Below are 25,230 nucleotides of genomic sequence, written 5' to 3' on the forward strand. Positions count from 1 at the left end.
CGCAGACTTAGAATACACCCTTGGGGAACCCTAGGGTTGATGACCAGGGTGGAGAAGATATTTGTCCCCACCCTGACCCCCTGTGTGCGGGCTATTAGGGAATGTACAGTCCAATTGCTCAGGGCAGTGTTGAGTCCCAGTTGAAGTCAAGACCGTAGTTTGAATAGCCGCATGGTGTCAAAAGCCGAGATGCTGTCTGCAAAGAGGAGCCGTGCATAGGTTTTTCCGTGCTCCAGTTATTTGTGTAACACCGTAGCAATGGCAACCTCAGTTGACTGGTTCTCCCTGTATGCGAACTTTTGTGGGTCCATTAAGGGTGGTAGGGCAGATATGTTTGATTACCAATCTCTCAATGCATTTGGCAGGTATGGAAGTGAGAGCCACAGGCCTGTAATCGTTAAGGCATGTGATCTCTGACTGTTTAGATACGGGAACGATTGTTAATATACCGGTCCAGCCTCGAGTCAGGCTGATCCCCAAGCTACTATAGTTTATGTACTGGTCCAGCCTCGAATCAGGTCTTCAGGCTGACCTCCCAGCTACTATGGTTACTGTACTGGTCCAGCTTGGAGTCAGGTCATTTTGCTGACACTTCAGGAGCTCTGGTACCCGCAACAGACCTCAAAAAGGACTGGCTGGCATTTTTATTGTAAATCATCCTAGTAAAAATGTATTGATTTCCTGTGAAGTTATAGTATCCACTTTTCCTTTTGAAACCATGGTAACTTTGCATGGGGGCTTTTTCTGGTGCCATGCAGCAGGGTCCCCTGGGGGGCCCTCAGAGCCCACTTTTAGAGCCTAAGGGTTTGCTGCCATTGTAATTTGAGGTTCAGAGCTTGCACAGCTTGCATTTGCCACCTACTGGACGCCTCGTTTATTTTAGGACCGTCATGGCGTCCAGTCCTTGCGTTCGGAGGTGGGGGCACTCAGGGTGTCGAGTGGGTTGCAAAGCAAAGCAGCCGCTTTGACACTCCGGGCTGCTTCAAGCAGGCAGCAGCCGGACCGACAGCCAAGCCCTGTCACTGTCAGTGGACAAGGTAAACGCATCTTTTTTCTTGAGGCCGGGAGGGGTTTGGTAGAGGGGGTGCAACCTTGCTACTGTTTTTTGTGTGTGTTTTTTTATGTGATTTGGGGTGAGCTGCTTTGAAATCTTCACAATTGCGCTTGATATGTTACATTGAGCCAGTAGGTAAAACTGAATTGTCTTTTAGGTGGAAAGGGATAAGTGTCTTTTTGGGTCAGTAACAGACATTGTGGACCTTGACGGCTTTTAGGACATGGCTATAATTACTCTTTCCACTTTTGACGCCAACCTCCCAGTGCCTTAAAAGGAGGGGGTACAAGGAGGGGGGATAACTGGGGTTGGTGGTAGGGGGATCTTGCTGGCCTAGATTTCACCACACACTGACAGGTGATTCTTTACGATCTCCTGCATTTTTCATTTTTTTTAATTCTTCCAGATTTTTGCTAGCAGCCAAAATCACCGGCAGCCAATCAGCTATCAGAAGGGTGGGATGTCGTCGGTCTTATGATCGCCAATTGCTTTCGGAACGCCATGCAATATAAATACACACATTACATACAGAATGCAACAAATGCGATTATCCATTTACACGAATATTTACAATAATCTTTGGGTGAAAAAAAACATTTTGATAAGAAATGTTTCCACTTTTTAAAATTGTCATAACACTATTTTTTTCTCCAAATGATTCAAAACAAAAAAGTCCAAACCGTGACACAGCAATCTTAAAGTAGAAATACATTTTAATTGATTAAAATACAGAAGAAACAAACTCATACAAGAACAACAACAAAAGGTAAACATGGGGCATGAACAGCCAACAGGGAGCTCAAATAATGTAAACATATGTACGAAAATGGTCACAAGACTTATCGAAATATAAGAAAGTGATTTTTGGGGTGGAGGGTTCTGCAGTGGTTGGGGTGCACCTAAAAAGTGGAAACCTCAGTTGTCATGGTCACTTGAACACAGATCTAGAGAAAAGACACAAAACACAAATCATTTTTCATCATTTACGCTCCCAATTTAACTGTCACATTTAATTCATTGTATGAGCATGTTTGTAAATAATATTTGTTTAAACCAAATATTTGATGAAAAATACAGGAGGTTGAAACACTTTTAAGTCAACAAAGTCTTAGATTTCAGTTCCGTGAAAAATGAATTCATTTGGTAATGTACTCCTGATTGGGCACCAAGCAGTCAATGTTTTTCTCGGCTGCCTTGATAACCATCTGTAAGGTTCTCCTCTGTGCTGCCATGCACTAAAATACACAACATGTTGCTGTGGTTACTTTAGCATGCTGACACGTGTGATTTGGTCTTCAGGAGGCGGACCTAACCATGGCAGTTGCTTACAGTCCACTGAGTCTCCTGCCTGGATTCTTTCCCCTCCAGTACCCGCCGCCCCCCGTGTTTCCCAAACCCGGGAAGGACAATGCACGACTCCAGAAGCTCCAGAAGCGCAGCGCCAAGAAGAAGACGTCCCAGCAGGCGTTCTTGGCCGGCCCTTTTCGCTCCAGCTTGTCCCCCGTCAATGAAGCTAGCCCTGACCTCGAGCGCAGTGACCACTCCACACCACCCAAAACTCCTGAGACCCCCTTCTACGCCAGCCAGCAGGCAACCCGCTTCGCTGCTCGGCCGCTTTATCAGCATGTGGCCTCACCGTACCCGCGGAGGGCAGCTTTCTCTAGAGCCGGCGCCGTCTCACCAGGACCGCAATGGAACGGCGCCAGCGCTACGGCTATGTATTCACAACAAGCACCGATGTTACCCGTCCAGTCTATGCCGCCCCCAATCACGGAGCATCCTTCTTCTTCTGTGCCTCAGCTGAGCATTCCAGAGCAGAGGACGACCAACCTGAGTCCTTTGCCAGAAATGCGCCGACTGGCCGTGGCCCCGCCGACAATGGCAAAACCAGTCAGTCCCAATCTGACTTTCTCCCCGGCTCCAGCTTTAACCAGGCCTCTAAAGGTGATGACTCAGTTTGTCAAGCCCAAAAGTCCTCGTCCAACGTTCAAAGCCACCGAACCTTCAAAATCTCCCAAGTCAATGTTTGAGGTGCCCCAAATCCGCCAGTACACGGCGAGCACGTCCTACTATGAGAAAGCCAGGACGCCGCCAGTGTATGATACGATAGCCCTGAATGACATTGGGAGCATCACAGAGAGCAACCAAGAAGAAAGTCGAGCAATTGAAAGCAGGAGAGCCATTACCCCAATTCCTTTTATCATCCCGGAGCCACAATCAGACAGGAGAAAAGAAACCGTTCACATGACTGCTATGGCGCCAACCATAGAGGTAAGAGGAGCAACACCCACTCCAGAACTAATGGTCGAAACACCAACCCAGGAAAGGCTGTCACCAAGATGCCTCATAGGTCGACCGAGAACCCCAGCGAAGCGCGCTGCGACGCCCGTCTTTGAGGTTTCCAAACCCAATCCTCTTTTGTTTGCTGTGTCACCAGTAATGATGGAACCGGAGAAATCTAGAACCCCCAAAGGGACATCTGCTACTCCAAAAATCGAGCAAGTCCAGGCAAACTTTCCACAAATTGAAAAATCCAAATCAGAATCAGATCTGACCAGAAGAACTTTAACAGCTGAGCTAACATCTGCAGCAAGTTCCTTCGGGTATCAGAGGCCGAAAACTCCGACCTACGAAGCTTCCAGACTGCGGAGCTCATCCCCAGCTTTTAAAAGACCAAGAACTCCCACTTATGGTATGTCCCTGCATGAAGAACCCATGTCAGCCTTCGAGAGGTCAAAGACCCCAACCCTCATGGGGCCCAAATCTAAGTCTACCTACCGAGGGTTGATGCCAGGAGAGTATGCTGCTTATGGTGGAATCAAAACACACACACCAGCCTTTGGGATTGCTGGATCTCAGGTTGAAACCGCCGTGAGTAAAACACCAACCCAAGAACTGATTGCCTCAGAAGTCAAAGAAAGACAAGACAAGACCTCTGTCACCCCAACAATTCCCATGATTGTTGTTTCAGAGACCCCTGAAAACGCAGCAGTGACACCGACACCGCTGGTTCCAGAGAACATAACCGGAATACCAGCTTTCAAATCTCCAAACTCAGGCAACAGAGCTCCGGAGGACCAGAAGACAGACTTGCCGAAACCCTCTGAGACCAAAATAGCTCCTCCTACTCCTGTGAAGGATCCTCTGTTGGTAGTCAGAAAGCTTCTTGGGAAACAGAAAGGCCTGTCGTCCAAGGGTCAAGATCAGACTAAGGTTGAAGAACCAGAGAACACTGCTCAGGTTGAGAAGGTCAAAGTGAAATCTACCGAAAGCAAGGACAAAACGGTTGAAACACCTACAGGGGTCGACGTGAAAGATGGCGAGTCGCCAAAGACAGCCCAGAAGCCAAAGCCATCAAAGTCAAAACTGAGTGGCTGGTCCAGACTCAAGAAGCACATGGTGGTTGAGCAGGAAGAGCCTTTATTTCCAAGAACAGAGGGAGGAGGCCAGGACCCAAACAAGAACCAGGGGGGCTCCGCACCCCCTAAAGCTACAAAAATGTGGGACGCCGTCCTCTTCCAGATGTTCTCTAGCAAAGAAAATATCATGCATCAGCTTGAGCTGCACAAGAAAGAAGAGCAACAGAAGGAAGACAGCAGCAAAGCCAGGGACGAGGGCAAAGATATACCGTCCTTTGCATACCGGTTGCCCATTCTGCTCTTTAGCCCAAAATTTGATGCCAAGAAGCTAAAGGAGGCCGCGTCCAGGCCAGTCAACAAGTTCTCCACCGTCTTTGAGATGGGCCTGATGGCACGGAAGGTGAAAGATGATGAACCAAAAGACTTTAACAGAACCGCCAGAGGTTTCAGCTCCTTTTAGGATAGCAGAACAGTGCTTAACATGACTAAACTGTGGACCTGTGCTGGGTCCTGGTCATGCTTATTTGGACTTCACCTTAGTGCTTTGTTTGTCTTGTGATTAAAAGCTTTCGACTGCTTGACTAGCCTCCAATTTGGTTCTTCGGTGCTCGACAATGTTTTTACTATGGTATTATCGCTTCCTTAAGAGTGACTCTTTCATTTTGAGTTCCATCAAGAATATTCTCCAACTCAGATGATGATGTGTGAAGGTGAAGGTTTGTGAGGACGGAATTTCTAGAAGGTTGTCGCGTAGGTTTATAAAAAGCATAGTTGGACGTTCAAAAATTTCAATTACCGTATTTTCTGGTCTGTAAGGCACACCTAGAAACCCAGACTTTGCTAGACATTCGAAAGTTGCCAAAACTGATGCGCCTGATAAAATACGGAGATAAAATTGGAAATATCTAGGTAACTGTTTACTTCGTGTATCTTAATACAGACATCAAGTTTAATCATGCTTTCCTGATGTTTTTTTTCTTACTGTAATTCCGCCTTGTAGTCTAGTGCGCATTATATAAGAAAATATCACAGAAAATACTTTTTTGAATGTACGCCTAATAATTCAATGCGCCTTATAGTCTGGAAAATACAACAACTAGCAATGCTCTTACCTCACTAAGCCCCGCCTACCTGCATGTTTATTGGTGTGTGATTTTCTATCATCAATTACTGAGGGATTTTCAAAATAAACCAATCTAGCAAAAATGTGCCATCTGTTGCCGGTTTTTGTCATTTATTGAGGTTACAATTTAGTTTGGTAGCTGATTTAATGGGTTTGGCCTTTGAGTTGGGTTACCCTCACACCTTAACCATAAGCCATAAATTAAGTCTAACACTTAGATCAATATTCTAAGGATCCTTGACCTTTTTGTTACAGGACCTATTCCTCAAAAAAGTATCAAACTCTTAGTCATAGTCCAAGACCTCGCTGGGAGGGACATACTTTCAAGTTTTTTTTATTCTCACCAGAATTTCCATTTGTCAGATGTTCCTGGTCCAAACATATCTTCTCGTACTTGCCGTGTCCCGTCACCACAAATTTGTACTTTTGATTCGCCACTGCTTGGCCCTGCCAACATTGCAATCAATAATACCAATAGCATGTTAACATTAGCATGTGTTACCTTGATTTTAGCAGTGGGCCTCCCTGATGTATCTCCCATCACTTCCCACATGTTCTTCTTCTGCATCACATCTCCCGACTTTACATCCTGACAATTCAGTCGTCAGTTTATGTTTGACGTGAAGTTGTTAGCACCTTGTTAGCATGCACTCACAGTCGCTCGGCTCTGAAGTGGTCTGCCGCCTTCTGGTTGGCCCTTTACCCACTGGCTGACCAGGTTGGCCACGCCTACCTTCAAGCCGTCAGTGTCCTGTTTGTGCAAGTGATTATAATAAATCACAGAGAAAAATTCACAACATGCTTGGGTTAATATCGGCCTGCGTCATTGGAGGACCTGGAGGGCGTGAGCCAGGGCACCTCTTACCCGACATGAAGTCGTTTTGGGGCAGCTGCCGGTCCGTGCTGCGCCGGCCTCAAACAAGTTCTTTTTGGAGGTGACGGCCTCCACCGAGTTGGGAATAGCCACTGCCGGGCTCTTTCGGCCTCGAGCTTCCTGAGAGTTCTGGAAACAGAAAAGTGGCATGAATAGATGGATGAATCTATGAGTCATGGATAGATACAGAGAATAATGGGTAGATGAGAGATGAGTGGATAGATGGATAACAGGTGGATGGATGAAAGATGGATAGTTGGAGTGAAGGATAGATGAGTAATGGATAGATGGAGTGATGGAGATGTGGAGTGATCAATAGATAGACAGATGGATGGAGTGATTGATTGATGGAAAAGTGATGAATGGATGGAGTCATGGATGGATGAAGTGATTGAGGGATGGATTAATGAGTGATGATAGATGAAGTGATCAAAGAAGTAATTGAGTGAAGGAGTGATAGATTATGTGATTGATGGATGGAGTGATTGAGGGATGGATAGATGCAGCAAAAGATAGATAAAGTGATTGCTTAAGTAATGGATGTAAAGATTCACGGATGGAATGATGTATAGATGAATGGATGGACGAATGATGGATGGATGGAGTGATGAACGGATATTTTAGTGTTTTGACATACCTCCACAGCATGGGCGTATTGCTCTCTCTTGTCGTCAATGTTGTGGACGAGGACGATGGCTGCCGTCTTTTTAAAACTATTGCTGAAAAGTGGGATAAAAAAAACAAATGTGATCTGGTTGCCACAGCAACAGAGCCCTGGGAACTTGAGGGCACTGCCGTAAAGGATCGAAGAGTCCCACCCCAAAATATTTTGTTTTTGTCAGTCACCTTTTCTTGAGTGAGCGGTTGAGGGACTCTGTCCTCTCCGTGATCTGGAAGTTACGAGACAGCACAAGTTGCAAAAGACACACTGAAGAATTTGCTTTCAAAGATGCTCTTAAAAGAATGATCAGATTGTAATTATTTTGATTATTTGGATTTCCAACGTTGAAAATTGGATCTCGTCATGCGTGCTTGGGACAAGTCTTCTCACTTCATTACATAAGCAGGACTGACTTGAACAAGCTGGCAGCTAGTAAAAGCGTAGTTCATTATTTGGCAAATAATTGGACAAGGGCTGTTTTCTGGCCTTTTTTTCAAGGTCAACAAAAAAATAACTTTTTAAGTTTTACGTCGTCCGATGAATTGTTTCCCGGCCACTGACTGATGATGAGCTAATACATCAAATAGTGGAGTCTAAAAACGTGCTGAATCATGCAAACACCAAACGTGATATCATCATGGGACGACAACGTGCGGCGCATTTTCAATCTATACATACAGTGGTACCTCTACTTGCAAATGTCTCTACATAGAAAAGTTTCAGGTTACAAAGTACTTGAACAGGAAAATGTTGCCTCGAGTTGCAATAATGATTCAGGATACAAAGTCAAAAATACAGAATGCGCTGCCATTCCCCGCTTCCAGAGTTCTACCTGGTTTGCGTGAATTCTTTTGGAGAGGACGTCGTTGGGTGTCACCCCAAAATATACGCAGAGACGAAATATGGCAGAGAGGGAACGCTCTTTATTGCATCCGTTCATTCATCCACGTTCGAAATTCGTCCGAGAGATGCTGGCTTTTAGATAGATAGATAGATAGATAGATAGATAGATACTTTGTTCATCCCCGAAGGGAAATTCACATTTCCAGCAGCATCCCTGAGCTGAGAACAATCGAAAATAACACGGGAGCTGCTGGAGTGGCTGCCATTCGTGACGGCGCCGGAAGAAAAGATTCAATTTGAATCATGTACAAACAAACAAACAATTGAATCATGTACAAACAAACAAACAAACAAAATATTCATGTATTTATACGGTGTTCAACAAGATCACGCAATGTTTTTCTCGGGACCGAAATAATTTTTTCTCGGAATCGACTCACTTAGTCAACAACTTATGATTTCTTGTATCAAAATTATCTCATAACATCCTACCAGGTGTCTGTTGTTAGCTCCAAAGCTGCTGATTTACAGTTAATCCACAACAATTCCGGCATGCTCTTTGTGTCCCTTTCCTGGCATGCTTTTTGTCTACCCTTCCCATTTTGTAAACAGTCTACTATATGGTACCGCTACGAAGCCATCGATACAAAAAAAAGAGGAGTGCAGGAGGAGTGCAGGAGGAATTTTGAGACGACAAGGAGGAGGATGCATCTTAAATTAAAGACATTTCGGCAAAATTCCGTTAAGTCTCAGACATTGTGGAATGGAAACACCCAGAAAAAGTGTTGACAGGTTGGGCTATTGCTCATTCTGATGCGCCTGCCTCGCGCATTTATGACAGTTTTTAGAAGCAGGCAAAAGAAGACGTCATTGGATCAGTTTTTCAAGAAACGCAAGGCCAATAACACTCCTGAGGACCAGTAAACAAAGAGGCCAGTTATAAGGTAAATTAATATTTGTAATATTTTTTTAATTCTTTGTTTTTTTACAGGGACCTTTTAAACTACTGTTTGCAGTCAAGGTGTTACACCAATAGACCCCATTTTGGCTGTACATCACTAAGAAATTCTTTATATGGAAGCTCACTAAATAATCAATGTTTACTGTTGAGACACTTGGTGATGAAAACCCACAGAATAAACAATAAAAAAAAACCAAAACGCAAGGAAAGGACCCAGAGCAATTTCATTGGGTGAGTGGTAGGGATGGGTGGAGCTGTGCCACAGCGCAAGCACTCTCAGGAGGTAAAGCACTCGTCTTGGTATCAAGAGGTCGCAGGTTCGAGTCCCGGCTCCTCCCTGTTATTTGTCGAATTGTTTATTGTGCGGTAATCTAATTTTAACATGTATTTGTTTAATGTTCTGATGCTCTTTTATGATTTATTAAGAAAAAAATATATATACATACGTCATACTTTTGCGGAGCTTGGAATGGATTTGCGCATTAACAATCAGCTACTCCCAGAACGAATTGAATTCATAAGTAGAGGGTACCACTGCAAAAGCAATGAAAGGTGACGAGTGCAACATGCTCGGAAGACTTACGAGCGGCGGCGTCCGCTGCGCTCGGCTGCGAAGCAACAACACACCTCATTGGTTACCTCGTCGTCCAATAGACAGCAAGCACTCAAGACGAAATTTATGTTGCTCGATGGAGATAAGCTAAAATAGCATTTTTAGCAGTTTCTTCTGTATTTGTGTACATAATGCACCGATTATGAATGATCATGAAAGCTAAAATAATTTGAAAAATATTATTTATCTCAAACTGCTGACTTATTTATGTCTGATTAACCTCAGACTATGCAAACAACCCATGATATAACAGATTTTGTGGCCAAGGGAATACGGACAGAAGTTGGCAACCGGGCTAGCAAACGTACCTTGTGTGTAGGCGTCCTAACGGGGGTGAAGGTCCCACCCTCGCCGGACTCCCAGCCACTCAGCATCTTGATCCTCTGGGCCTCGTCCGTCCTCTTCGGTATCTCCGCTTTGGTGCGTCTGTCATGTTCCTGTCCAAAAATTGTCCATCAATCCTAATCGAAGGGGCTGAAAAGCTTAACGTGTTTAGAAAAAGACACAACTGAAATTCTTTCAGGATCCATTAGGAAAGAAAATAATCTGCCACCATCTGATGGCTTACAATGGAATTACATCCTAAATAAGGAGGCGGCAAGAGTAACATAGCTCTCTGTTTAGAATATGACATTAATCTGATCTGAGGTGGGGATCGTTATATGGTGAGGGACTAGAACTGGTAGGGATGAGTCGCTGGTGGACGCAGATGGGACAGAGGAGACGGTGACGGTGGATTAAAAACAAAACGGTCTTTTAAGTTTCCACTTGCAATGATTATCTGCCTTTAGAATATTTCTATGCTTTAATCGCCTCCTTATTTAAAATTAAAATCCTAATCATTGATGGATTATGGCCATATATCTGAGAATCTTTGTATTTCTTGACAATCGCAAGCTTCCTTTCCATGGTTATTGTGTTTATGCTTCTCCGTTTAGAATCGCCGCAAGTCTTGGAACCCATAGAGAATTAAAACAGTCTTGTATTGCCGACTCACAGTCTACAATGAGTAAACAGGATATTGAATTGAATGAAGAGAAAGGCATTCTGGGAGGTAATTCAGAAAATAGCATATTAACATTTTCATGATGGCATAAAGCACTAGCAGACAGATATCTGAGAGACCTAACTCGTCACGTACAAAAACAGTTCAAAGTTTGAATTTTATGGGTTTCTTTGGCACACAAAATATTTTCTAGTTGATGTCGTATAGTTGGGAAAATGCTGTAGTAACGAGGGGCGGAAAAATATCTTATTAAACACCTAAAAGTGAAAATGTTGTAAGGTGGGAATTTACTGTATTTCGTAGAATTGGCATCCCGCCAGAAATCAAAATAAAAACTATTCCTCCAGCGCCTCACGGCTTTGTTTCTGGACCCCACGTCACCCACCTCATCCTGGGTGAGACTCTGTCGTTGCTCCTCCTGGTTTTGGAGGCTCTGCCTCTGCTCCCTCCGCCTGGCCGGCTCCTCCAGCTGCTGGAGGCCCTGTTGGATCCTTTCAAGAAGAGGCTCCACCTCCACAGTGGACCCCACCTCGGGCGGATCTCCACACCTGACACATAGTTTGCTTCTGAACATCGTTTCTTGAAGTTATTAGCATGTCTTACAAAAAAGTACATACCTTGTGGACCTGTCTTTTGATTGGTTACTGGGATAGGATATCGCTTCTTGTTGGTAAGCCTCTGAATCTGGTTTTGAATCTCGGCATAGGAAAGCGTCTGGAGTGTGCCGGCCATTGTTTTGTTGTCGCTCCTCCGCCTGAAATTGACATTAAATTGTCAAAAGAATTTCACTAAGCCTCATAAAGACTGTTATATGGTTCAGATCCTGCCTCTCAGATAGGACTGTGGTAAATATGTTGAAATGACATCTGAGCCCTTTAGTGTTACCTGTGGTGTTCTGCAGGGTTCAGTACTTGCCCCCCTTCTTTTCAGCATTTACAAGCTTCCATTAAGTGATATTATTCGCAGGTATAAACCAACATCCTTTCCATAAGTGTCCTCCAAAGATGACCGTTTTCTCCACAACACTCCCCCCTTTGATGATTTGAAATCACCAACCAAAGTCTTTCTCAAGCGGCCCTGCGATTGCCCGAAATTCCACAGATGCTATTCTATGTCACGAGTCCAGTCCGTGTTCAAATTCCACACACACGGATTCAAACATGAGTGAGTGGGGGTACATATGAGACTGGCGGCACAAAGCTCACAGTCACCTGAGCGGGCCTCGGCTCCTTCTCATCACATTGGAGGCTGGCAGATGGAGACCAACAAGTGCCAGAGGAGGTAGAACTGCCCTGATCCTGGTCCAGTGCATTCCCTCTGACTTCCTGCAGGTGCTCTGTCCTCCTCTGCTGCCTGCGTTGCATCCAGTCACCAAAACCTTCGTCCTCCTCCAGCGATGGCGAGCTGCGAGGCTTCGCCGCATCCTCCAATCTGAAAGGAATCGAGAAAAACACGTCTTCAATCGAGCGGTCACCCGTAAACTAACTAGCCACCCTCCGATCTTAGCTAGACATACCCCTGAGGCTTGCCCATATCGCCGGGTGTGGGCTAGGCAGACCTTGTGGGACCAACGACCTCAAACTTCTTCACCAATTTCGTACTCTATATCCATTCTTGTATCCGTTTGTTCACAAAAACTGCTTTTATAGAAGCTTCTTGGAACCAGTCAAGTTGGATTACAAGTGATAAGAAGAAATTGAACCGAGTACTTTTATACGTTTGGACGGGGTTTTGAAGAGTAGATACGAGGAAATAAATGAGGCTAAATAACAACAAAGACCCTCAAAACGACTTCAGGTTGCTTTATTTCAAAAAATGTTTGGGAGCCATTTTTCTTCATGTTTGAAAGAAAGCTTTTTTTGTGATTTTCTTTTTTGATTCAAAGTTTCTTCATTTTAAGGTTTTTGAGTTTTTCCTTGCCCTCATGTAGGTTTTAGATCAGAGGATGGTATCATAATAGTCTGTGGTTTGCAATAATCTAGTCTGTGCAGCCCTTTGAGACTCTTTGTGATTTGTGCCACACGAGAGAACAAACATTCTCTCAGGAGCCGGACTAGTAGATTAGCGAGAAAGAAAAAAAGAGAGAATGAAATAAAATGAAGAGAGGGAGAGAAAAGTAGAGGATGGGACAAAGAAAGAGAGCGAAAGCAAGAGAGAGAGAGAGCGTGAGAAACAAGAGAAAAAGAGAAACAGTGAGTGAGGGTAAACGAAAGAAAGAAATAAAAAAAATAGAAAGAGGAGCGCAAAGAAAAGGAGAGAAAGAGACAAAGAGGAACAAAGAAAGAAGAGGAAGAGCGAGAGCGAGAGAGATACAATTGTGAGAGGCACCTGGCTTTGGCAACATCAAGTAGACAAATTTAATCCTGCTGCTTGTTTTTCTCTTGCGCTTCTCCGAGTTTTGTGTTGCGGGCCGGATTCGCTCTCTTAGCAGGCCGCCTGTTTGACACCCCTTGACCTAAGGTAACACGATATGCCACACTTGTGCTTGGAACTTTCACACTTTCAAAGAAAGACCTCCGGCGTCATTTTATTTTCCCCCAAATGGTCCTCAAAATGCAGTGAAATATTCGAAGCGGTAGTAGCATCAGACAAACAACTGTTTGCCGGTTCACGTCAGAGCTTGAATGAGATAAGAGTGCGATTAGTGGGCAAGCGACGACGCAGCAGACGCGACGTCATCTACATTTTTTGGCGCTTGGGTCACAACAGCTGGCGTGCGTGTGTTCGTGCGTGTTGACTGACGCATGGCGGTCGTTGCAGGTCTCCACGTCGCCGAATTCGCCGCTCCGGTTTCGGGCTCGTCGTCGGCGCTCGCGTTCCAATTCTTCGGCGTCCTCCACGCTCCTCTGAGCCGTCAACCTGCCGGGACATCATCAGCAATGGCGTCATCAATAACCGCCAACTCGCACTCGCCAAAAATATTTTAATTGAATTTTGCAAAAGGTGTACACTTCTAGCTCATCACTTTTCCGACATTGTCATTCAGCTAAACATCCTATTAGCAAAAACGCGTTCACCCTTAGTGTTAAAAAAGCAAAACATAAAAAATATAATGACGAAATATTTTCGTATATAAGTTGTCTATGAAAGTCAAACGTACACAAGTACAGTTGCCGAACATGTAGAAGTGTGTGACGTCATCACTATACGCCGCAGCTAGAGTTGGCGCGCTTACGTTGCAACATGTTTTAACAGAAGAAATTAAAAATGTATATATATGTGCTTAATTGCTGTTGAGATTGTCATGATTGTTTTCTGTTTTTAGTGTCAATAAATTTGTTCAAACCAAAAAAAAATATATATATATATATATATATATATATATATATATATATATATATATATATATATATATATATAGGTATTACAAAATGTGTTTTAAGTATGTTTAGGTCGTAATTTCACAGAAGACATTGAATGTTATGATGTTGTTACTCAGCTCTTTCTTTCTGCGCTTACATTAGCTAGTGCTTTAAGCTAAAATGGTTTAATCAAAAACCACTCTCAACTTTTGTGTTCAAAACTCATATGACAAATTATATTTTATAAATAATTGCAAAAAAAGTAATGTGGGACAAAAAAGTGTCTTTGAAACTTAGATGTGGACAAGTACCTTCATGCTAGACTAGCTAGTTTGTTGAACATGTTGAATGTCATGACGTCACTCCGCACTTTGCTCTCTGCGCGTACGCTAGCTAACATTAAAAACTAGCCTCTTTAAAAGAAACCTTTAGCCTTTATGCTAAAAAAAAAACTTTATCAAGAGAATTGATATTTAAAAAAAAACGGAAAAATACATGAATTTTCTATTAGCTTGCTTGAGCGCTGAGCACGTTGAATATTGTCACGGTGAGCTTACTTTTGCTAGCTCTACAGGCTAACGTCCTTAAAAAACCCTTTCAGCAAAAAATATATATGTTAAAAATATGTAAAACACTTGCTTTTGTGCTCAAAAACAAAACTTGTATGACGAAAAAAATATTTTAATAAAATACTGTGGCTTGCCCGCTGAACACGTTGAGTTTGTGATTCTATCACTGCACGCCTTGCTTTCTGCGCTTGTATTAGCACTACAAGCTAACATCGTTTTAGCAAGACTTTCAGCTTTTTTCTCAAAGGAAAAAAAAAACTGTATACCAAAAAAGTATAAAAAAATATGTATATTTTAGCTCGCTCAGTAGCTGAACATGTTGAGTGGGGTGATGCCATCAGTACATGCCTCACATTCTGTACTCTAATTCGCTCGCTGTTCTTACAAAAAATATTTTACTAAAACACTTTGAGCTTCAATGCTAAAAAAACTTAAATGACCAAAAACATATGTTTTGAAAATACGTAAAATTGAGTTAATTCTCAACTAGCTAGCTTGATAGCTGAACATGTTGCATGTTATAACATCATCACTCCCCGCCGAACCTTCTGCACTTACGTTAGCTGGCATAGAAGCTAACATCCTTTGAGGAAAAAAACCCTCATTTTCTGTGTTCAATGTAATTCATGGTTTCGCACACCCAAAAACACAAAGTAACAAAAATATTTAAATAATAAAACATTCAAATATACCCTTTTATAACCTTATACAACAGTACGTACGCTAATTCTAACTGCACAATAAGCATCCCAGTTTTTACTTTATTGGAATAGTATAACTATAAGAGAGAGAGAGATGGACATTTAAAGACCCACTGTGTTATATTTGACCACTACATGACACTGTGTTATTTGGTACAGGGCCAGTGATAGCAGCAGGATGCCGTGCAAACATGATCCCGACTTAAGTGACGATTCCACGTTGACAAAGAGATACAAAACTATGATTTTTTTTTTTATGAAAATGAACAAAAGTTTAATTATGTATTTTTGCCTAGTCAGAAGGTTTTTGAGTTTTTCCTTGCCCTCATGTAGGTTCTAGATCAGGGGATGGCGTAAAAATAATCTGTGGTCTGTGTAGCCCTTTGAAACTCCTTGTGATTAAGGTTCATACAAATAAACATGACTTGACTAGTATCGAAATCACTGTTTTATTTTTTACTGGATGAAAGTATTTTTGTACCAATAGGAAGCACTAAATATTATACACTGTCCCTTTAAAAGAAACCAGTAAGTAAATTGAGAGGAAACTGACATGTTTAGGCTTTCAACACCCCCATAGGGAAGGATCTGATGTCTTAACCCCGAAAAACATTCCTCAGGTTGTTATCTGCTTGCAGGGGTTAAAGTTCACCGCCTGTTTACAGCTGTTCAGCTTCCTGAGCGATGACATCATCACCATATCCAGATAAGTGCGCCATTTATTTGGCTAGCAAATTCCTGCGACCTTTCAAAATAAAACTGACGTGAAAATAAAACCTTCGCGTCATCTTGTCATGGCCGTCTGGATTTAGCGGATGATGTCATCGCACAGTGACATCATGGCTGTCTTGAGAAGTCGAAGAGTGATTGACAGCTAGCCCCGCCCTCTAGATGAGCCAATCAGACGGCACAGGTGATGACATAATGCTTAGTCACCATCAAAAAAAATGCTGAGTCAGCGTTTGTTGTCCTGTCGGCCATAACGTCACACAGACACAGGCAGAGAGGCCTTTTTGTGTTTTTCGCAAGAATCACACTAAGCCAGTTATCTTTTTGAGAATATTTGATAAAGTTATTTTTTAAAGAGGTAAAAGCTAATCTACCACGTTTTTTATAATATATGATAAACTAACAAAACACCAGGAAAAGCTGAAAAGAGCCAATAGTTTGCTAATGTTAGCAGGTACTTGAACTTAATAATAAAGCAAACCTACTCAATCTTTGATAATTTGTCAGATTGCTAGCTAATGGTCGTTTATTAATTGCAATAGCCTAATGCTAGCTTCATACCTGTTTTGTTGTCCGCTTTTAAACAAACTAGACTTACTTAATCTCTGCTTATTTTCAGCTTGTCAGCTAATGCTAGTTTGCTAATGCTAGCTAGTACTTAATGTGTTGTTGATCTGCTTTTTAACAAACCACACTAACTTAATACTTGCTGAATTGTCTGCTGATTAGCTAATGCTAGTTAGCTTATGCTAGCTTAGGACTCACTGTTTTGTTGGGATGCTTTTTGACCAACCAAACAAAGCTAACCTGAGCTGATTTGTCACCTGGCTAGCTAAAAAAAAGTTCACTCTTACTAGTTCACAAATGCTAGTTCCACACTTGTTGTGTTGGTTATCTGCTTTATGATGAACTCGACCTTTGCTGGTTTGTCGACTAGATAGCTCACTGTAGTTAGCTAATGCCAGTGCGCTAATTCATGCTAACATGTTGTGTCGTTCATCCTATTTCTCAGAAACCGGAGTTCTTCAATCTTTGCTAATTTGCCAGCTTGCTAGCTAATGCTCGTTTGCTAATTGTAGCTCCCCAATGCTAGCTCTGTACATGTTGTGTTGTTGATCTGCTTTTTAACAACCAAGATTTACTCAATATCTGCTGGTTTGTTGGCTAGCTAATAGTAGTTCGATAATGCAAGTTTCGCTAATGCTAGCTCCGTACTTGTGTCGTTCATCTACTTTTCAACAAACCAGACTTACGAGTCTCGCAAAAAAATTCAATTTACGAGATAGCACCTGGGTTATAGTAGCATGGAGTATTTCAATGAATAGTGTTTTATTTAAATGATTGTAGTATTTTTACGCCACTAGGTGGCACTATATAATACACACGTAGGCCTTTAAAATGTATGTCAGGATTGAAATAAGTTATTTTTTTATATTAAAGAACAAAATTAAAATAAATGTTTTCGCTTTCTTGGTAATCTTGTGAGGTAAAAACCGATGAATCAGGTCCGACAAACTGAATTTTTCCAACATTTTCCAACAATCCAAAACGCCTTTAAAATATTTATAAGATCCCCTGAGACTTTTATCCCCCTGCGAACGCTACGGCTGGTAACCTTTGAACCCAGAAAGCCGCAACACTTCCTGTCCCGCCCCTCGGATTTGCTTTCAGTCCCACTACGGACGTCAACATGTCATTTTAAATCCCCTCCACGGCCCCCCTAAAACCTGCGTGACCCACAAAGCAGGAAATCTCCACGCCGAAAACATCAATATTTATCATGTTCTGTACTTTACGTAGTGTCGTGTTTGTGTTTTGGTGCTTTCATTGAAATTTTGCTATTTGAGGTCTTGATATGTCACAAAGTGTACTTCGGCGTACATTACGGCGTGGTCCTCTTTCATGTTTTGTTCAGTTAGAATAGAATAAAGATAGTTAGTGTTCCAAAGTTATGTTTAATGGCCTTGTCGTCTTGACACTGTCATTATTGTTCTTTCAACATTTGAGTATTGTTCCTGTGTTGTCTGACTTGCAAGTTATGTTCCGTTAGATTGAGTTATTGTTTGAGCGTTGTTTCACAGTGTCATCTAGGCACACTCGTTATTGTTTAATCGTTCAGTTTAAGCTAGTTAGTGTTCAGACTTTTCCGGTGTGGTATTCCTTTCGTGTTTTGTTCAGTTTGAGTAATAATTTTAACATTTCCTGCATCGTCTTTTATGTTTTTGTCCCATTAGAACTTGTTGGTTTTCCAACAAAACCTGCATTGTCTGTTTCTGTTTCCGATTTGTGTTCGGAAATTACCTGCGTCATCTTTCTTTCATGTTCTTATTCAGCTAGCTTGTGTTCTAACATTCCCTGTGTTACTCGTTTCATGTTTTTGTTCTTTAAGAACTTCTTGGTATTCCAACATATCCTGTGTTGTCTTACTTACAATGATTTTGCTGAGTAAGAATTATTGCTACACCGTTTAGGGCATTGTCTTCCTTTCTTGGTTTTGTTCAGTTAGAGATAGTGTTTCAACATATGCTGTGTTGTTTTACTTTCATGTTATTTTTTCAGTTAGTGTTGTTGTTCCAACATTTCCTGTGATTCTTCCTTTCAGGTTTTTGTTTAGTTGGTGTACCTTTCAAGTTTTTGTTTTGTTAGACTTAATGTTCCAACATATCTCCTGGCTTCTTCCCTTCATGTTTTGTTTGTTTGAATCTCGTCAGCGTTTCCATATTTTATAGAAGGGAAGCTTAGTCGAGCCGGTGTACAAGTAGCTATGATATATTTGATTTTGATGATCCCAGAAAACTTTGTCATTCTGTTTCTGTTCACTTTCCGAATCTGATTCCTTTTCTGTAAATACAATTTAATTTTTTTGTGTTTATTTTTATGGGATTTGCTTCTTTGGCCATGCCAGAAAGTGACAATGTTTGTCCTTGCAAACCTTCCGGAAAATCCTCCCCCAGGGTGGGTTTGCACCTGGAATGACGTTAGGTTTTGGCACAGAAGAAGACCACGCTAGTTTTATGCACGTTGGAAGATTGCCAAACTGAGGAGATGGTCACAAAAGACTGAGATCTTGGAAAACCTCTATAGTTCGTCGTCCCAGCAACAGATTTTCAGGTCCCGAATAAGAAATCTGGACTAACTTGATCAAAATAGCGAGAAAGAACACCAGAACTTACCTGATGAGGTTCTGGAGACCTCGTTTGCTGGAGTTTCTTCTCAGCAGCAGCACGTCGGACATGTTCAGTTTACTTGTGGACTTCTTAGCAGAAGAATTTTTGATCGGGGGGTCTTGAGGGTAGACTGGGTAATATTGGCTTGCGTCCGTCAGCTCCTCTCGGGGTTCCGGTAGGCTTTCTGTCAACTTGTGGCACGATTCACGCCTTCACCTCGTCTTTTGTTGCCAGTCGCTGGCTTTCCCTCCCTTGCGTGGCGTGTCGGGAATGCCAGGGAGTGGGAGGGACTGGGGGGGGGTCTTTTACGCACACATCCACTCCCCCCTTCTGTTGTCCTACATGTGGTTTCCATTGAAAGCAGCTCAGCATCCTTCTGATCCTGCATGTGTGGGTCATAGTTGGGGGAGGGCTTTATGGGGTCGGGGGGGGGGCACATCTATCAGGAATCATTTTTCAAGCCCCCTACCAACCAGCCCCCAAAAAACACTTTCATTGGCCTGCAATTGAAAGCAGAGTGCAGTTTCATTGTATTTTACTTTCTGCTGTGTGTTGGAGTGGTCGCCATAGCGATGGCATTTTTACAGTAGGAAGTGACATCACAAAAGAGAAAGTTACCGTCAACGTCAATTCTTGTTTTCACCTGAAATAATACGATCAAACGACAAAATAAACCGGGTGATTTAAAATGAACCAAATTCATCGTTCTGTTGGTCAAACTTGTTCAACAAATTGATATGAAATCAGTTGTAATGAATTTCGGAATATATATATGTTAACCTGAAATAAACATGAGAAAAGTAGGACATAGGGAAGAAATGCAATATTGTTCGAAAGCAAACTAGTTCTAACTGAACAAAACACGAAAGGAGAGCACGTAGGGAACATCCTCATGAAGATTGAACAACTACATGATCTTCCAACTCCAGCCAGCTCTAAGTCAATGAAATGAAATAAAATGATCTGCATTTATATAGCGCTTTTCAAGTCAACTTCCCAAAGCGCTTTACAATGTGCTCCACATTTCCCAATAGCGGCCTTGTATTGCAGCCATGTAAGACACGGACGAGCCGGGATTCGAACTGGGATCCCTTGATCCCAAGACGAGCGCTCTAGCTCCTGAGCCGCCCCGTCAAAAGAAGTCAAAAGAAATACAGGAGAGGAAGACGGCACAACAAACATTCCCACGCGTGGACAGAGCAACAACAAGAGTGCATTGAAGACGAGACCATGAAATTTAATACAGGCACGATAACTAGCTATAAACAAAAAAAAACATGAAAGGAAGACTATGAAGAATTTGTCGAAACACAAACTAGCCTGCACTAAACAAAACTTGAAAGGAAGACCACTCAGAATATGTTGGCATACCAACTGGTTCAAACTCAACAAAACAAGAAAGAAAGAGGGCGCATATAAGATACTCACATGCTTATAAAACAACTACAGAATGTTCCAACCCTTACTAAACAAAACCTGTAAGGAAGAAGGCACAAGAATGATTACCACACATTGACAGAGCAAGGAGAATGCTTTGACAATCTGACCACGAAATGTAAAGCTAGCACTGTCATGAACCGGAACAGGATCAGGAACCCAAATGCGTGATGTTTCTCACGCAAGCCTTGTATTTTACAGGAAATGGGGAGTCATGCACGTTAGGCAGCAGTCTGGCGTGGAAAGACAGGAAGCCAGAGGCCGACGAGCTCGATACCAATTGCCCGAGGAGATAATAATAATAATAATAATAATTTCCCGTGGTGAGAGGCGCAGAGCCGGTGTGGGCATATTAATTGCTCCACGGCTCGGCGCCTGTACGTTGGGGTTCACCCCGGTAGACGAGAGGGTAGCCTCCCTCCGCCTTCGGGTGGGGAGACGGGTCCTGACTGTTGTTTGTGCTTATGCACCAAATAGCAGTTCGGAGTACCCACCCTTCTTGGGGTCCTTAGAGGGTGTGCTTGAGAGCGCGCCCCCTGGGGACTCCCTCGTACTGCTGGGAGACTTCAACGCTCACGTGGGCAATGACAGTGAGACCTGGAAGGGCGTGATTGGGAAGAACGGCCCCCCTGACCTGAACCCGAGTGGTGTTTCGTTATTGGACTTCTGTGCTCGTCATGGTCTGTCCATAATGAACACCATTTTCAGACATAAGGGTGTCCATATGTGCACTTGGCACCAGGACACCCTAGGCCGTAGTTCGATGATCGACTTTGTCATCGTTTCGTCGGACCTGCGGCCGCATGTTCTGGACACTCGGGTGAAGAGAGGGGCGGAGCTGTCAACTGATCACCACCTGGTGGTGAGTTGGCTTCGATGGTGGGGGAAGATGCCGGCCCGACCCGGCAGACCCAAGCGTGTTGTGAGGGTCTGTTGGGAACGGCTGGCAGAATCTCCTGTCAGAAGAAGTTTCAATTCACACCTCCGGCAGAACTTCGCCCATGTCCCGAGGGAGGCGGGGGACATTGAGTCCGAGTGGACCATGTTCCGCGCCTCCATTGTCTCGGCGGCTGATCGGAGCTGTGGCCGCAAGGTAGTCGGTGCCTGCCGCGGTGGCAACCCTCAGACCCGTTGGTGGTCACCGGCGGTGAGGGATGCCGTCAAGCTGAAGAAGGAGTCTTATCGGGCCTTCCTGGCCTGTGGGACTCTGGAAGCAGCTGGCAGGTATCGGCTGGCCAAGCGGAATGCGGCTTTGGCGGTTGCCGAGGCAAAAACTCGGGCATGGGAGGAGTTTGGCGAGGCCATGGAAGCCGACTTCCGAACGGCTTCGAGGAAATTCTGGTCCACCATCCGACGTCTTAGGGGGAGGAAGCGGTGTGCCATCGACACTGTGTATAGTGCCGATGGGGCGCTGCTGACCTCGACCCGGGACGTTGTGAATCGGTGGGCGGAGTACTTCGAAGACCTTCTCAATTCCACCGGCACGTCTTCCTCTGGGGAAGCAGAGCCTGAGGACTCTGGGTTGGGCTCTCGTATCACTGGGGTTGAAGTCACCGAGGTTGTCAAAAAACTCCTCGGTGGCAGGGCCCCGGGGGTCGATGAGATCCGCCCAGACTTCATTAAGGCTCTGGATGTTGTGGGCGTGTCATGGTTGACGCGCCTCTGCAACATCGCGTGGACATCGGGGACAGTGCCTCTGGACTGGCAGACTGGGGTGGTGGTTCCCGTCTTTAAGAAGGGGGACCGGAGAGTGTGTTCCAACTACAGGGGAATCACACTTCTCAGCCTCCCTGGTAAGGTCTATTCAGGGGTACTGGAGAGGAGGGTCCGCCAGGAAGTCGAATCTCGGATTCAGGAGGAACAGTGTGGTTTTCGTCCTGGCCGTGGAACACTGGACCAGCTCTATACACTCTTCAGGGTCTTTGAGGGTGCATGGGAGTTTGCCTGTCCGGTCTACATGTGTTTTGTGGACTTGGAGAAGGCATTCGACCGTGTTCCTCGGGAGGCCCTGTGGGGGGTGCTTCGGGAGTATGGGGTACCGCACAGTCTTATCCGGGCTGTGCGGTCCCTGTATGCCCGGTGCCAGAGTCTGGTCCGCATTGCCGGCAATAAGTCGGATTCGTTCCCGGTGAGGGTTGGGCTCCGCCAGGGCTGCCCTTTGTCACCGATTCTGTTCATAACTTTTATGGACAGAATTTCTAGGCGCAGCCTTGGCGGGGATGGAGTCCGGTTTGGGGGCCTCAGCATTGCGTCACTGCTTTTTGCAGATGACGTGGTGCTGTTGGCTTCCTCAGCCCGTGATCTTCAGCTCTCGCTGGAGCGATTCGCAACCGAGTGTGAAGCGGCCGGGATGGGGATCAGCACCTCCAAGTCCGAGGCCATGGTTCTCAGTCGGAAAAGGGTGGTATGCTCCCTCCGTGTCGGGGAGGAGGTCTTGCCCCAAGTGGAGGAGTTCAAGTATCTTGGGGTCTTGTTCACGAGTGAGGGTAGGATGGAACGGGAGATCGACAGACGGGTCGGTGCAGCGTCTGCCGTCATTCGGACCCTGTACCGGTCTGTCGTGGTGAAGAGGGAGCTGAGCCGAAAGGCAAAGCTCTCGATCTACCAGTCGATCTACGTTCCTACCCTCACCTATGGTCATGAACTTTGGGTCATGACCGAAAGAACTCGATCCCGGATACAAGCGGCCGAAATGAGTTTTCTCCGCAGGGTGGCTGGGTTCTCCCTTAGAGATAGGGTGAGAAGCTCAGTCATCCGGGAGGGACTCGGAGTAGAGCCACTGCTCCTCCGCGTTGAGAGGAGCCAGTTGAGGTGGCTCGGGCATCTGATACGGATGCCTCCTGGACGCCTCCCTCGGGAGGTGTTCCGGGCGTGTCCCACCGGCAGGAGGCCCCGGGGGCGGCCCAGGACACGTTGGAGAGACTATGTCTCTCGGCTGGCTTGGGAACGCCTCGGGGTCCCGTCGGATGAGCTGGAGGAAGTGGCTGGGGATAGGGACGTCTGGGCTTCCCTTTTAACGCTGCTGCCCCCGCGACCCGACCTCGGATAAGCGGAAGACAATGGATGGATGGATGGATAATAATTTCCTTGTATTGTCATTCTGTGTAACAATGTACACAGAACGAAATGTCGATTGCACCTGACCCGTTGTAGCGAGCCGATGCAGCCGCAGCCAACAGAGGGCGCCGCCGACCACTTTTTAAGTCTTAGGAATGACTCGGCCGGGGCGCGAACCACCGACCTCCCAGTCTCATATTGGACACACGGGGTCGATACCGGACAGGACTGGGCAGACCGGATTGATATCAAAACAGGGTATTTGAAATAAACAGGGCGAACAAGACGGGAACGAAACTGGAAACCTATATTAAACGAGACAAAATAAACAGTGACAATATTGGACAGGAAATACCAACAGGAACCAGGACCAAGTCAAAACCCACGTCTTGTGGGGCAGAGTTTCGTAGACGGACTGAGAAAGGAAGAGTGAGAGCACTGAGCTTAAATAGACGGAAAGCCAATCTGTCAACGAGCCGCAGCTGGCGCCACACGGGCGGGCATGGCAATCGTGACAATCACACTAACTAGATCTCACTGAACAAAACATGAAATAAGACAAGGTAAAATATGTTGGATTACCAACTAGTTCTAACCAAACAAAAAACCTAAAGAAAGCAGATGAGAGGCAAACATACTCACGAGTGGATAGAACAACTAAATAATGTCAAAACATGAAAGTGGATGACACGAAAAACATTCTCGCATGTGGACAGATCAGGCACACTAACTAGCACGAGCTGAACAAAACACACAAAAAAGCAGGATATGTTGGAAAATTTGGTCTAACCGAACAAAACGTGAAAGGCAGAGGACGCAGAACATATACAGAAAGTTGAAACATAATGTTGGAACATAAACTGTCCCTAACTGAAAAAAACATAAAAGATAGAAAACACAGGATGTATAGTAGTACAACATTTAATAGCTCTAACTGAACAAAACATGAAACGGAACCAAATTTTGAAAAAAACAATAACCGGTGTGTTATGACGCCAAAATTATGAAACATAATTTAGGAGCACTATACAGCTCTAACAGAACAAAACATGAAAACACGGATATATTGTAGCCCTAACTGGCTATTATTTACAAAACATGAAAGAGGAGCGATGCATGATATGTGCTCGTGCGTGAAAAGAACAACAGCGAGAGTACAATGATGACGAGACCTTATACATAATACAGCCACACTAACTCAATTTAACAAAAACATGGAAGAATAATATGCAGAATATATTATAACACCAACTAGCTCTAACTGAATAAAACATCTGAGTAAGACACTTGGATAACAATACAAGAGAGTGCCATGATGACGAGACCATGAAATGAAATACAGGCACGCATACTGAATTTAACTGAACAAAACATGAAAGGGGACAGCAGAGGGTATTGTTCTATCCATGTGTGAAGCAATAAAGGGAGTACCATGATTTAGAGACAATAAAATACGGACAATAAAAAAGTCAAAGTGACTAAGGACCAAGAAAGTTGAGAAACAGACAGAGAACAGAATCCAGAAAATGTTTTCTAACGAGTAAAAAAACAGAAAAGTTTCCTCTGACCCATGAAGGCAAAGAAAAAAAGAAAAAAACGTCCTCTTTGGCCTCCTGCCTCTCATCACCTGGACTCCCCCGCAAAATCAGAATTTACTTGCTGGAATTCCGTGGGATGCACGCTCTTACTTCAGGCCCTAAAGAAACAGCCCTTCGTCAACTCTTAAAGGCCCAGTGTGTATTATAGAGCTAACCCTTGAAATGACTTCATTCAT

General features: G+C 44.2%; 2 protein-coding genes across 4 annotated transcripts; one reads left to right on the forward strand and one right to left on the reverse strand.

The window, feature by feature from the left end:
• Positions 1–989: 989 nt before the first annotated feature.
• prr33 (proline rich 33) lies at positions 990–4,949 on the forward strand. Its single transcript, XM_088340794.1, has 2 exons — positions 990–1,037; positions 2,354–4,949. The coding sequence occupies exon 2, from the start codon at positions 2,369–2,371 to the stop codon at positions 4,871–4,873; it is 2,505 nt and encodes an 834-aa protein (XP_088196920.1). The 5' UTR covers positions 990–1,037; positions 2,354–2,368; the 3' UTR covers positions 4,874–4,949.
• lsp1a (lymphocyte specific protein 1 a) lies at positions 1,750–19,514 on the reverse strand. 3 transcript variants are annotated; one of them, XM_088340795.1, is made up of 13 exons: positions 18,969–19,514; positions 13,237–13,353; positions 11,706–11,925; positions 11,112–11,248; positions 10,880–11,042; positions 9,797–9,925; positions 7,257–7,300; positions 7,048–7,129; positions 6,402–6,539; positions 6,192–6,287; positions 6,039–6,125; positions 5,881–5,983; positions 1,750–1,998 (listed from the first exon to the last, which is right to left on the reverse strand). In XM_088340795.1, the coding sequence occupies exons 1-13, from the start codon at positions 19,028–19,030 to the stop codon at positions 1,970–1,972; spliced, it is 1,407 nt and encodes a 468-aa protein (XP_088196921.1). In that variant the 5' UTR covers positions 19,031–19,514; the 3' UTR covers positions 1,750–1,969. The 3 variants fall into 3 exon arrangements, with proteins under 3 accessions (XP_088196921.1, XP_088196922.1, XP_088196923.1); XM_088340796.1 differs by lacking the exon at positions 18,969–19,514 and adding an exon at positions 13,595–13,658; XM_088340797.1 differs by lacking the exons at positions 13,237–13,353; positions 18,969–19,514 and adding an exon at positions 12,011–13,222.
• Between the last annotated feature and the right edge of the window lie 5,716 nt (positions 19,515–25,230).

The sequence above is a fragment of the Urocampus carinirostris genome, chromosome 7 (assembly GCF_059441175.1).
Source record: "Urocampus carinirostris isolate Australia breed hairy pipefish chromosome 7, RoL_Ucar_1.0, whole genome shotgun sequence".
NCBI classification, from domain to species: Eukaryota; Metazoa; Chordata; class Actinopteri; order Syngnathiformes; family Syngnathidae; genus Urocampus; species Urocampus carinirostris.

Bases quoted from the DNA above. Each gene is read 5' to 3' on its own strand.
- prr33 (XM_088340794.1), top strand. From the start codon at position 2,369: ATGGCAGTTGCTTACAGTCCACTGAGTCTCCTGCCTGGATTCTTTCCC.
- lsp1a (XM_088340795.1), bottom strand. From the start codon at position 19,030: ATGTCCGACGTGCTGCTGCTGAGAAGAAACTCCAGCAAACGAGGTCTC. The intron at 11,249-11,705 runs GTGACTGTGAGC...TGTCAATTTCAG, and splicing joins AGGAGCCGAGGCCCGCTCAG to GCGGAGGAGCGACAACAAAA. The intron at 7,301-9,796 runs GTACGTTTGCTA...CGTAACTTCCAG, and splicing joins TTAGGACGCCTACACACAAG to ATCACGGAGAGGACAGAGTC.